At 42.2% G+C, this 13,344-nt stretch overlaps 1 protein-coding gene across 1 annotated transcript; it reads left to right on the top strand.

Moving 5' to 3' along the window:
- The first annotated feature begins 2,011 nt into the window (after window positions 1–2,011).
- On the top strand, window positions 2,012–6,055 carry LOC137279111 (cartilage matrix protein-like). Its single transcript, XM_067811587.1, has 7 exons — window positions 2,012–2,068; window positions 3,475–3,547; window positions 3,801–4,364; window positions 4,782–4,820; window positions 4,946–5,133; window positions 5,439–5,796; window positions 6,048–6,055. The coding sequence occupies exons 1-7, from the start codon at window positions 2,012–2,014 to the stop codon at window positions 6,053–6,055; spliced, it is 1,287 nt and encodes a 428-aa protein (XP_067667688.1).
- The last annotated feature ends 7,289 nt before the right edge of the window (window positions 6,056–13,344 follow it).

A 13,344-nucleotide genomic window follows, 5' to 3' on the forward strand; every position in this document is an offset into this window, starting at 1 on the left:
CCCCTGCCAAGGCCAGACTAGTCATCACATCAGCCGACTTCTCGGGAAAACTACAAGTATAGATGTTTCATTTTATTCAGACAAAACTTAGCAGACCATCCTTAAGGCAAATGGACGAGGTAACAACAACCAAACTATGCAAAATCCCCTGAGGCTGCATATGCCAAGTTGGTATAAACTGCAACTGTGGCTGTAGCTACATTGGAGAAACGTCACGCCCACTTGATATACGTCTGAAAGAACGCAAAACATCAGTTGGAAAGGCCGACAACAAATCTGCCCTTTCAGAACACATAACAAACAACCCCACTCATTCCATTGACTGGCAACAGACTAGCATCCTGACTACCAACTTTCACGATTGACTCAAACGAAATCTACTAGAAGTCATCAACTTCAGGAGATTAACCCCTGAGATTAATAAAGATCAAGGACTATATCTCCCCAGTGCCTGGAACATCACGAAAAAAAACCCTGATGCCATTTAATGAGCTGTATATCACTCTGTTGTGTTTACATCTCACCATCACCATTGTTTATATAACGTCTATTTCATCTACCTCATTGAACTGTATACACATGCACACGTCAGGCTTCCTGTAAATCTAATTATCTGTGTATCACTCTGCTGTGTACACATCTTTTAACTGGCTTCAATTAATTCCTGTTAGCGTTTTTTTCATAACGGCATTTGATCTGTCCTCTGTGATTCCATTGCACATACATGTACTTATCTTCTTCCTGTAAATACTGGTATGTACAATATGTCTTGTACTCCTGTCTCTATCGCCTGAAGAAGGGGCAAGAAGTAGCCCTGAAACATCGTTTTAGACAATAAAAAGAAGTTGTCATCAATATACTCGTCTTATGATATTCAGCAACTTCTAAATGCCTCTCACGACTCCCAATACAATGATGACACAGACAAATGAAAACCAATGCCAATTAAAACCGCTGCTCCATTCAAGGTTGAGACAACGAAGGCAAGCATCTTGCTCCAGTACAAACCTCTAAATTCTAAAAAGTCCTAATTAGGAGATACTAAGTCCTAATTAGGAGATATTAAGTCCTTATTAGGAGATAATAGGAGATAATAAGGTCATAATTAGGAAATATTAAGTCCTAATTAGCAGATAAAAAAACCTGTGGCACTAGGACTCTTCCGTAGAAACGAGGTCCAGTCTCTATCGAAATGTAATATATATTCCGATATAAGGTCAGTTTTGTGACAAAAGGCATGCTCTCTTAGCTGTCTGTTTAGCCTGACGACTCCTGTCGACCAGACCATATCTATTATGGAATGTGATAACCTATCCCTTAGCTGCATCAGTGATACTTATCTTTTAAAAAAGTAACTTATTATAACGTATGACATTACTTTTCTCAAAGTTTTACTATGTGTGTACAGAGATATATGTTATCTATGCGTAGTTTTATAGATTTTATGTGTCTCGCAGGCCTGTAGATTATATGTATTATGTAAACATTTCCATGACACAATAATAAAATAATATCTCTCTCTCACGTGCAGGCTTCAAAGCGTTCATACTCCTCTAAACCACTCAAATATGTACTTCATTTACTGAATTATCTGAACAGCAGGGACGTAATATTTACTTCCTCAGACTTGTGAAAGTCTGGCCTGAGCCGTATGCGGGATATAGGCAATATCATCATAGACAGCTAGTGCATATCAGCCTGAACCGTATGCGGGATATAGGCAATATCATCATAGACAGCTAGTGTATATCGCCTGAGCCGTATGCGGGATATAGGCAATATCATCATAGACAGCTAGTGTATATCGCCTGAGCCGTATGCGGGATATAGGCAATATCATCATAGACAGCTAGTGTATATCGCCTGAACCGTATGCGGGATATAGGCAATATCATCATAGACAGCTAGTGCATATCAGCCTGAGCCGTTTGTGGGATGAACGCAACATCATCATAGAGAGTGTATATCAGTCTGACCCATATGTAGGGTGAACGGAACCGTCGATATCACCATGGACAGACTGACAGATATGCTTCCATCACAGTTTATCCAAGGAGATATCTTCTTGGTAGATTTTGCACAATGGCCTGACAATGCCCTGACGTCATGAAATTGATGATTTCTTTATGCTAACTAGAACCTAATCCTGCTGTCTTCTCATATAAACACTCGTTGATAAAAGTGAAAATACTATCAACTCGTGAAGATAAAACTGATATCAGAAGACACTTGGGTGAGGCTGTCCATATACTTGACACACGCCTGGAGTAGTCAAACACAGCTGTATACGAGTATACGAATAGACCATGTCTTTTGAAAAAAAGGTCAAATCTAATATGTTATTTTGGGGGCTTCAAATCCTTAGTAAAGTTCAGGTTCTAATATTCAGCCAGTAGATAACTGGCACACAACTGGACAAGTAGATAACTTGCACACATTTGGACAAGTAGATAACTGTCACACAAATGGACAAGTAGATAACTTGTACACAACTGGACAAGCAGATAAGAGGCACACAACTGGACAAGTAGATAACTGGCATACAGCTGGAAAAGCAGATAACTGACACACAACTTTCGAGTCCTCATTTTGAATTCCCACTCCAGATTTTTTTGCGAACAGACCTAAATGAAAATTATTACATCATGAACTGGAAATGCTAGTGAGATTTTAATTATTGTAAATGCACTCAATGAGGGTGACATTTAATGAACAAAGTGATTTGAGTGCAAATGTTTGAATTCAACTTTCAAAACACAATCAGCATTTCTTCCATATAAGGTATATTTGCAGATCACAATGCCACTGCGCAGCGTGTGTTATTGCCAACGCAATTAATAACAGCCAGTGTCTGATATGTCATAGTGTCTTGCTGCCACCTTTCCACGCCACGATAACTTGCTCATACAGATAATCCCATCGCATCTACGACATTCCACGGTTCCGGTCGAGGGTGGAATGTGCAGATGTTAATGGAGTATATTCTGTGCTACATATATCTAACCTATAGCCTCCCATGCCCTCTCCCCTTCCGCCCAACGCTCACACGTCCCATTCACAGCCAGCGTGCGTACACCATCTACGTTGGACCAGTGAGGCTTACCCTGCTAATGACGTATTACGTGTGTTGGGCGCATCATCCGTCTTGTCTACCACACTGTATAAATACAGAACTAAACACATTATGGACAACATTCGGAGTACATACAAGATCAATCTATCTGCATCATCTATACACACACCATCTACAGCTATGCTACCTACGTATGCTACCATCTTTGTCTGCTTGGTGAGTACATACGCCAGATAATTACGCTCAAACTTTTATGAAACACATTGTTTCTTCTGCTTTATTTGTAATGTCATAATTTCCTTTAAAAGTTTAAATGCATTCGCAACGTATGAGAAGATATTAGTATGAAAAAGAAACAGTTTTCATTATTCGTTATTCATTTTTCTTGTTGTTTTGTACAGGCTTTCGTTGTCCACGTGTCCAGTAAGCCTGCATACCCTGGAAACGACCAACCTCAACAGTACTTCGGACCAGGTAACATTTGAATGGATTTAAAATGTAAAATATGGTAACCTTCAGATATACGAATAAAATCGCAGACATTGTTGCATATGACAGAGCAATCTCTTAGTCTTCATAGTCTGATAATTTTATTGGCAATGATTTCATTTTTATTCACGGACGGATTATGCATTCAGAGGTATCGTTTCAGAACATTTCCTGTTGAACATTATTTCTTGTATGCGTTTTTTTTTATTTCACGATGACGTTGATTCTGACATTCCAGGTTGTGGGGGGAAACCAGCTGAGCTCTTCTTTCTCTTGGACACGTCATCCAGCATATGGGAACCAGATTTCAAAACTCAACTGGATTTCGTCTCTGAAGTCGTCGACTTGTTCGACATTGGCCCCAATAAAACACGGGTCGGTGTTGCCACTTTCTCCTCACTCTACTACCCACAGTTCGGTCTGGATGAATATGGAGACAAAGAACAGCTCAAAAATGCCATTCTCGAGATACCTTACATGGGTGGTAACACACACACCGGAACAGCCATCAGATACATGCGCGAGAGGGCCTTCGCCCCAGAGATTGTCCGTGAAGACGTTGACAAGATCGCCGTAGTTCTGACTGACGGGAGGTCACGTTACCCTGTTGACACAGAGACAGAGGCCATGAAGACCAAGATGGAAGGCATCAACGTCTTTGCTGTTGGTATCGGCAAAAACTTTGACCCCAAGGAATTGACCCTCATCGGCAGCGAACCCTCAGAAACGTATGTGTATGAAGTGGCCAGCTATAGTGCTCTGGAAAATATAAAGGAAAAGTTTGCCTTGGGTGAATGTGAAGGTGAGACATTTGAATGATTTTCGTTAACTTGTATTTTAAACAGAATTGTAGACGAATGGAGGAGAGATAAGGGGATGAATGATCTGTGTATTGTGTACATGGAAACATGCTTGCCTGTGAATACAGTATTAATGTGGGCATGTTGATTCATCTCCTGCATTATCACGACAGGGGGTACACCAAACAGTTGGCTTTCCACTCTGATCCAGTGGAAGGAATTCAGGACGAGCTCCCCCTGTCACTTCTGAGTTATCTGCCCCTGTTCACCATCTAGTCCATACAAATGATAAGCACAAAAAACTCAATTTGCTGAAGATTTCACACACTTATTAATGTATAGAAATGTATAGATGAACCAGGATGCAGTGAAACATGTGTTTTTTCCCTCTTCATTGACAATGCAAATTTGTCTTTCAGTAATCATGGCACAGGCTATCCTTCAAGGAGATCAGTCAGGTATGTACAAGTTTCCATGACATTATCAACAAAGCCACATAACAAACAGCTGCATACCGCCACCATACCAACACTACCAACAACACAAACTTTCTGCTCTTAGCAGTCTTCTGTAACATTTCCAGCTTGCCACAGCGCCACCTTGGCCGATGTGATGTTCGTGTTCGACTCTGCTGCTATGGGAGCAACCAAGACGGGCAAGTTACAGGAATTCATCGGCACTGTCGTGGATGAGTTCAACTTTGCCGATGAAGTCATGAGGGCTGGTGTTGTTTCCAGGAACTGTCATGATGGAGACATAGAGCTTGGGGAGGTGAGTGGCCTATGCAGGTGTCATGTTTGTGTCTGCTTGTTTGGTAACGCTGCCTGTATGTAGCAATATTTCAGTTCCCTCAGTGCGGTCTGTGAGCTGGGGCTGACGTTCACTAAATGATATACAGTGGAAGCTGTCTAAACCGGTACTGATCGGGAAATGAAGAAATAATCCAGTTTAGACAACATGCCGGATTGTAGAGCTAATGATAAATGTTCAGGCCACAGACGGGTCTTAATATCATAATATCAGTTGTTACTTGCCCCTGTTCCCGATAACTGATAGCATGGGTCTTGTGCTTCCAGCACTCTGACAAAGATGAGTTTGCCAAAGATCTCCGAAACCGTGACTACCCGGAGTTGAGTCACGTCCTTCGGAAGATGCACAGTCACAGTTTCACCCTGGAACATGGTGCACGGGAGATGGCGAGGCGGATGGCTGTTGTGTTTGTGGACGATAAGCTGGAGATTCCGAAGAGAGTGTTTCATGAGATAGAGGAGTCCAAGAACAAAAACATCGAGATCTTCGTGGTGGCCATCGGCGAGGACGTTGACATGACGGAGGCAGAGGCCATGGCAACGTCTTCTGGTCACGTGTTCCAGATTCCCGACTATGACGTCCTGCACGAGACTAATCTGCAACTTGTTGACGTTTTATGTGCAGGTAGGGATGTACACATTTCACAGAAATAGTATTCTTATGTTTATGCTTATGTCTATGGGATAATGGAAGTTGTAGATGCAGTGGTGACAGGAGTAAGATTAACAGTTGAAGCTATAATTGTAATAGATGTTCTGTTCTGTATAACGTTGTCCCTTCAGCTCAGTCATGTTTACTGATGTCGCAATCGGCGTGCCAGAGACTCTCACATTGATAGTTTCTAGATTTCACAATTATTCGTTTCCTCTTTCCAGACTACTAAAGAATGGTTATCTTGTGAAGCTGGTTCTGTCATACATCCTGACCCATGCATTACAGCAAACCCGAGTGTTCCACTGCATCACTATCGCACAAATGAATCACGGTTACTTGTGAAGATCAGGGCTAAAATTGGTTTTCAATAACCCTTAATTGTCGAAATAGGAGATCAATTTAAAAGAGCTGCCAGGCTGGGTCTGGCCCAGACTCCAAGATTTATCAACAGCCGTCGTATAGATGGACTATTGCTTGAGTGCGGCGTTAAACAAGGAGCAATGAATGAGGTTAACAGATATCGCAAACACCGTCGGCGTATAATAGGTATCAACATAAGTCTGTCTACGGTCCATAGTGCTGCTGGCAGACACTTGGACCAAAAAATGACTGAATTATGTATAATATAGGAGCCCAGGCAGGTATTGGATGTAATATTGAATATACTTGTACTCAAGTGAGGTATTCCTTTTACAGTATGGTTGTTATTGTTTTGCCTCTTGTCCAACCAAGATTGTGAAGAAATGTTTACACCTAATACTCGTCTCTGATGACTGTTTGTGGTTGAATGCAAATTGTGATAAAAACTGGGAGCCATTATATTTTGATCGAATACGCCAGTGGTCGTGAACACCAGCAATGACAATTCCCTCTTGACATACACGTTCCTGCTCCCAGTGTTAATATACCTGTTGATCACTGGCATTTTGAAAATAAATTTAAAAATATATTGACGTATGTCTTTTGCCTTGTCTGTCAAAGAAAGCCCTTGTTTCCTTATCAGAATACGACTGCACTGCTGCGATGTTGCCATGTTACTGGTCCACCCAGGGAAGAGGAGATGTGTGCTGATAGAAGGCAGGCTACTCTGTACTACCCTATAGATCACGTGGTCACAATTACGCATACATGTTTCAGGCGAGAGATCATGTGATCTGCAACATTGACTTCATGTAACCATATATCGATATCTAACGTGTTGCTGACATAAACCCACCCACATATAAAGTCACATATACCTTTTCGTCGAGTATTTTCAGTTCTTTTCAATTTATTACAATATGACAAATCGTCATATTGTGCTTCCCATTCCTTCCAAATACACTCTGACAAGATCGATGTTATTGGTATTGTAGGGCCGCTTCAGATACTCTAATAACCAGATTGGCCGAGGAAGGGTCAGAGAGTGAGTTTAGTTTTACGCTGTACTCAGCAATATTTAAGCTATATGGTGGCGGTCTGTAAATAATCGAGTTTGGACCAGACAATTCAGTGATCAACAACAAGAACATCGCTCTTCGCAATTGCGAACCGATGACATGTGTCTACTAAGTCAGCGAGTCTGACCACCCGATCCCGTTAGACGCCTCTTACGACAAACATAGCGTGGGCTGCTGAAAGTCAGTTCTACCCCAGGACCTTCACGGGTTTGGCCGAGGAAGGGGTTAACAACGGGTGGATAAACACTTTTTCATTCGGTAATATTGACAGATTTCCTTTGACAATACATTATCAAACTATATGTCGAGAGGGAAGTCGATGAGACTGGAGGCAGGGGAAACTGTAGTTTGTGAAGGTAAGTGAGAAAGCTAGTGGTGCGACTTCCACGCTGAAACAAATATATCCAAACTATGTCATCCAGAGTACCAATTTGGTGTCAGATTTGAGAGCAGCCGCTGTGGTGGAGTGTGGCCAAAACTGTACAGAGTGAGTAGCATGTGTTACATCTTACAACATTTTTTGTACATTGTGTAGTCATCTATCTCATGCCTGTACATTTATGTCAACATGGGGACAGGATCTCTTTAGGGGTTTGTGATTTTGACAATTGCTACTGTGACTGTCATCAGTGAAAACATTTCACTTCGCAGACTGTAAAAGCTTCTTCATTATTTACATCCCTTCTCTATAACTACCACGGTAAGCCCATTTGTCTCACCCCTGTATGTGCAAAGCTGCTAGCGCGTTGAGCAGCAATAGTGCATTGGTAAAGCATCTGCCAATCACGCTGTAGGGCCCGGTTCGACACCCGGTGAAGGCATTTAGCTTCGGGTCTAGAGGTGGGCACATTTGAGAAGTATCCTTGGACAAGATACTTAGATCCACATTGTCTAAGTTAACCCAGTTGTAAAATGGGTACCAGTGAGGATGTGTTGGGAATGTGAGTGTTGAGTTCATTGCACCAAACAGGCAGCATGGCTGTATGATGCCCGAGAAGTATCGGATAGCACGACAGTGTCCAATGACACAAGAAAATATTGTACGTAGTCCCTTGAGTAGGCAATGTGACTCGATATGAGTGACATATAAGCGGCCTGTTACTGGTACTGTTATTAGTCCGTGACACCAGCATTCAATGATTACTATCATTCCAACACATTAACTTTCTACAATTCACCACCCACTCCAGCCATTATGTATGGTTCCCCGACAAACGCTGAGCACCCACACGACCATTGTGTATGGTTCCACCTCAGACACCCACAACCCACACCAGTCACTGTGTTCATCTGATCATACAACGACCGTGGATGGTTCCACCTCAGACACTCATTATCCACACCAGTCGTTGTGTCCATTTGATCAGACAACGGCCGTGAATGGTTCCCCCTTAGATATTCATTATGAAAACCAGTCACTGTGTTCATCTGATCAGACAACAGCCGTGAATGGTTCTCCCCACAGACACCCACCACTCGCGCCAGCCATTGTGCCCTCCTGATTCCCACTGTAGCATGTACAGAATAATATACAGCTTTCTATTGCCTGACCCCTGTGAGACACATGTTTGTTATACCCTCGTGAAATGAGCATGAATCAAGTGGGGTATTACTGGCACTGTTATACCAGGAACACTGAGTGACAAAGAAGGATGTCTACGACCTGTAGGAGGTAGTTACACTGCAAATATACTGTAAGCAAGAATCTCTGGTACTGGTTTAAAGTTTGGAATTCCTCACACGCTCAGGCCCACACACGTGAAAACAATACCTTCATTGACAACTGCAGTGTCCCTTCACATCCTCGGCATTACCAAGCAAATGTTTCCCAATTAGTCTCTCTACTACGTTTGAAGGGCTTATTTATGAGTAAAACCGGTGTTATTACTCCAAAATGCATGTCTAGTATTATAGCAATGCGACATATTCACACACCCTTTAGCTAACAATCCCCTGTGTTTTGATTTGGGAACTGATTTTCCTTTCTTTAGATATATTATTCGCCCATTCTGGGATGATCAGGTGTTCTGACTTAGCAGTGACTCAAGACAAAACAGCACGGACACTTGGGTTCTCTGAACGCTACGGCTAAAGAAGACTCGCCCAAAACCACATATATTACTTAATCCAATGTGTGTGTTACATGTAAAAAGTGCACCTATCCCCCTGAGTGTCCGGTAAAGGATGCAGCGTTCAAGTACATGTCGTAAATCTGCAGCACACAGATGATGATGGCCTTGATAACACCTAAGTTACGTTTAATGAACATTATTTACTTGTCCCGGGGTGTCCCGGACATCTTGTGTACGTGTTGTTTCTGTTATTCTGCATTAAATGACGATATATACACACCGCTCCTTGTTGCGGAGAATGACATGGCATCTCCACATGGCGTTATTCTGATACAGAAGACATTAATCAGAGGCAGCAGAATAACTTTAATTCCGGGCCCAACACATACTCTCGACTGAAAAAAGCAATGAACTCATACATCCCACAATGTCGTTTTGTCATCCTGTCCCCCGGGGTATGGAAATGACTATTTATGAATACAAAGTCGCCCTGTACATGAGCTCGAAGATATTTTTGGTACCACGAGTTTGCCAGGAAATTGTAATCACATCAGGGTGGGTTGCATGAACCAGATATTGTCTTTTTGTAGAATTCATTCATACACCGGAAGTAACAGATATGCATACAGTCGATGTTACAGACATACATACATTCGATGTTACACATACACATACAATCGAAGTTACAGCTAAACATACAGTCGATGTTACAGCTACACATACAGTCGATGTTACACATACGCATGCAATGGATGTTACACCTACACATGCAGTTGATGTTGCAGCTACACATACAGTCGATGTTACTACGCATACAGTCGATGTTACACATACGGATGTTACACATACACATACAATCGAAGTTACAGCTACACATACAGTCGATGTTACAGCTACACATACAGTCGATGTTACACATACGCATGCAATGGATGTTACACGTACACATGCAGTTGATGTTGCAGCTACACATACAGTCGATGTTACAGCTATACATACAGTCGATGATACAGCTATACATACAGTCGATGTTACAGCTACACATACAGTCGATGTTACAGCTAACATACAGTCGATGTTACAGCTATACATACAGTCGATGTTACAGCTACACACGTAGTCGTTGTTACAGTCATAAAAATAGTCGATGTTATATATAGACTGGCCATTTCATCTTGACGTCATCCGGATCCTTCTGAATACACGGCTTCTTGAATGTGCAGTCTTCTACTGGACAGTCACGACTGTCTACAATTCCTCGAGAATTACGTATTATCAGTCACGTTTTAGCGTGGTGTAGTAGTTGCTTACGATTGTTGAAGTGATTTATGACAGGTTCTCATATCCAGTCGTGTTTTCCTTGATGATAATACTTTGTAGCTGTAGAGACCTTGCTACTGGACACAAACTACAACTAGAAGTACAAGACACAGTTTGCAGTGCCGCTATATATTGCACATTACACACTCGAGTCCTTGGTAGAAATGTAACAGATCTACTAAAACTACTTAGATGTATGCTGTGTGTGTGGAGTCAACAGTCTGAGTCCTCCAGTTTACTACTCTGTCCTGAAATGCTAAGTAGATACGTTCTTGGAGTCAGAGTTGGTTTTCATATTAACCTTGTTTGAAGAAAAATATCCCCCGGATATCGGTGAATTAATCTTTGGATTGCCAAGTTAGGGAACGCCAGTAGCGATGTCCTGTTTGGCAACCGGTACCCACGTCGTTCACAAAGACGACTGTGATTGTGACTCACGCTGTTAAACATTACACCACATTTAGTTAGACTCCGTAAGGCGTATGACTTGCATCCTGACTGGCATTGTCTACCTCGTCTTATTGAACAACATGCAATTATAAGCATGTGTGTAATTTGCAATCCTACAGGTCAAATTATCATCTGATTTTGAAGCAAAAGAGTCCACAGTGGTTACATGCGTGTTCTATCTCCGTAGTTTGATTTAGGACTGTCAGTTTGATGTGTTTGGACAATCTACAGTCATACATGGCCCGAGGGTTAATCACCGAACAGAAACATCAGCTATACTTGCGGCACTGAAACACTTAGATACACGATCAGAACCCACGGTCAGCTCAAGATGTGCTTGCAAATCACATGAAACGCCAAATAGTGCCACTCCAGGTGCTTCTGTCATCAAACAGATTCCTACGTGTAATGCCAACACCCGTCTGAATAGTCCATCTTTAACAGTCGTTAATGATTATCCATAAACCATAATCGGAATTGTGCAATACATTCAGCATTCCGAAGATAGTTATGATCATGGAAAGTGGTGTTCCGCTTTTATCTGTTTTCATGTGGTATGACTAGTACATCATCTTTCCAGCTACATCATATACATTTGTATGTTCCTGGTGCTACCATAAACTGTACGGTGTGCAACCTAAACATCTCCGCTCCCCACTCTGTACCACTCTTGAATATACAGAATAAGGTTATCATTGAATCATTCGAATGAACGCATGCCAGTCATTTGTGACTACACAGACTTCATCGCTTACGCGTTAGTCAACAGATGAACACTAGAGTTGTGGGCGGTGATGGTTGCTGTAGCCGTGAGATCTCTCCCTCTTGTCAGCGTCTTCGGTATTTTATCAAGCCCGAATCATCCCCGACGTATCTTTACAATGATAAAAGAACTTTAACTGAATGTCCCACTAAGTAGAGCTGGGAGTGTTTAATTCAACGCTTACATACAATTTCGAGGACTCAGATTTTACATTTTGAGAGTTACAGAAATGAACCATGTTTGACTTGAGACTAAGACCCCTGACGACATGGAGCGGCGAGGGTCCCCGAACTCGGGGACAGAAAACATATTTTGATAGTCATCGTTGATAGATAGAGGTGTGTGTACATTGTGTCCTCAACGCGCATTAGTTGTGTAAATATTTGTACCAAGGTATGTTGCCGATGAAATCCTACATCCGCGTTATGTGAATTGTGCAACAGTACCCACAGTGACACATCCCTCCCAGTGAACACCTACATGTAACTGCTGTAGATCGACTCCTGAGGCTGCCAGCACTCCCACCTCCAGCAACACAGCTGTACGACATTAACTTGGTCAAGCAGCATTTCTTTGCCAGTGGTGTTTCTATACTCTGGCAGAAATGCCATACCATTATCAACTAGTCCCACGTGTGTCTTGTGCCCGTGTAACAAATCACTATATCAATATTGCAACAATAACATTATCAACTAGTTCTAGGGGCGTCTTTCTCCTATACGATGTACCTGAACGTGGACTAGAGGCAATCGTTATCATGAAGAATGTGTGTATAAAGTAGAGCTGTAGTATATGTTCAGGCCCATGAAGGTCCCAGGATAGAATCGGCCTTCAGCAACCCAGGCTTGCCGTTAAAGGCGACAATGCTTGTCGTAAGAGGCGACTAACGGGATCGGGTGGTCAGGTTCGATGACTTGGTTGACACATATATGTCACCGGTTCCCAACTGCACAGATCGATGCTCATTTCGTAAAACTAAACTCACCCTCTCACCCTTCCTCGGCCAATCTGGTTATTAGAGTATCTGAAGCGGCCATATAGCTTGAATTGATCGAGGATACACTCAAAATATGATTTTAATATTTGGTATTTGCTTGTGGAATGAACTGCAGCCGACATGTGAAACTCACGTGTTGTCCGTGCCCTGCTCGTGCCCAGCACACACTACACGTCATGTATTGAGCAGATGGGTCATACATTCTTCACAGCCATCCTTTGTAGCCTAGTGAATAAACCGCCAAGCTATTAAGCGAAGGGTTGTAGGTTCAAAACCAGGAAACAGCACAATACAAAGAAAGTTTTATGACAGAATGTGATATTTTAAGGTAGCATTCAAAATGTTGTAATTCAAAGTCAAGAGTTATTCCTCAGAAAATCCCCGGGGATTTCCTGGAGAGTGATCTCGAAACTGCCTGAAAAGACGTACTCGGTAAAGAGGCGAACCTGGCGATACTATAGGTAAACGTCACTGGTA

This window comes from Haliotis asinina, chromosome 3 (assembly GCF_037392515.1).
Source record: "Haliotis asinina isolate JCU_RB_2024 chromosome 3, JCU_Hal_asi_v2, whole genome shotgun sequence".
Lineage (NCBI taxonomy): Eukaryota > Metazoa > Mollusca > Gastropoda > Lepetellida > Haliotidae > Haliotis > Haliotis asinina.

What these genes read in the sequence shown, in the direction of transcription:
- LOC137279111 (XM_067811587.1), top strand. Translation starts at nt 2,012, where the DNA reads ATGGACAGACTGACAGATATGCTTCCATCACAGTTTATCCAAGGAGAT. An exon ending in TCAACAGTACTTCGGACCAG is followed by an intron (nt 3,548 to 3,800) that starts GTAACATTTGAA and finishes CTGACATTCCAG; the next exon opens with GTTGTGGGGGGAAACCAGCT. An exon ending in TGCCTTGGGTGAATGTGAAG is followed by an intron (nt 4,365 to 4,781) that starts GTGAGACATTTG and finishes TTTGTCTTTCAG; the next exon opens with TAATCATGGCACAGGCTATC.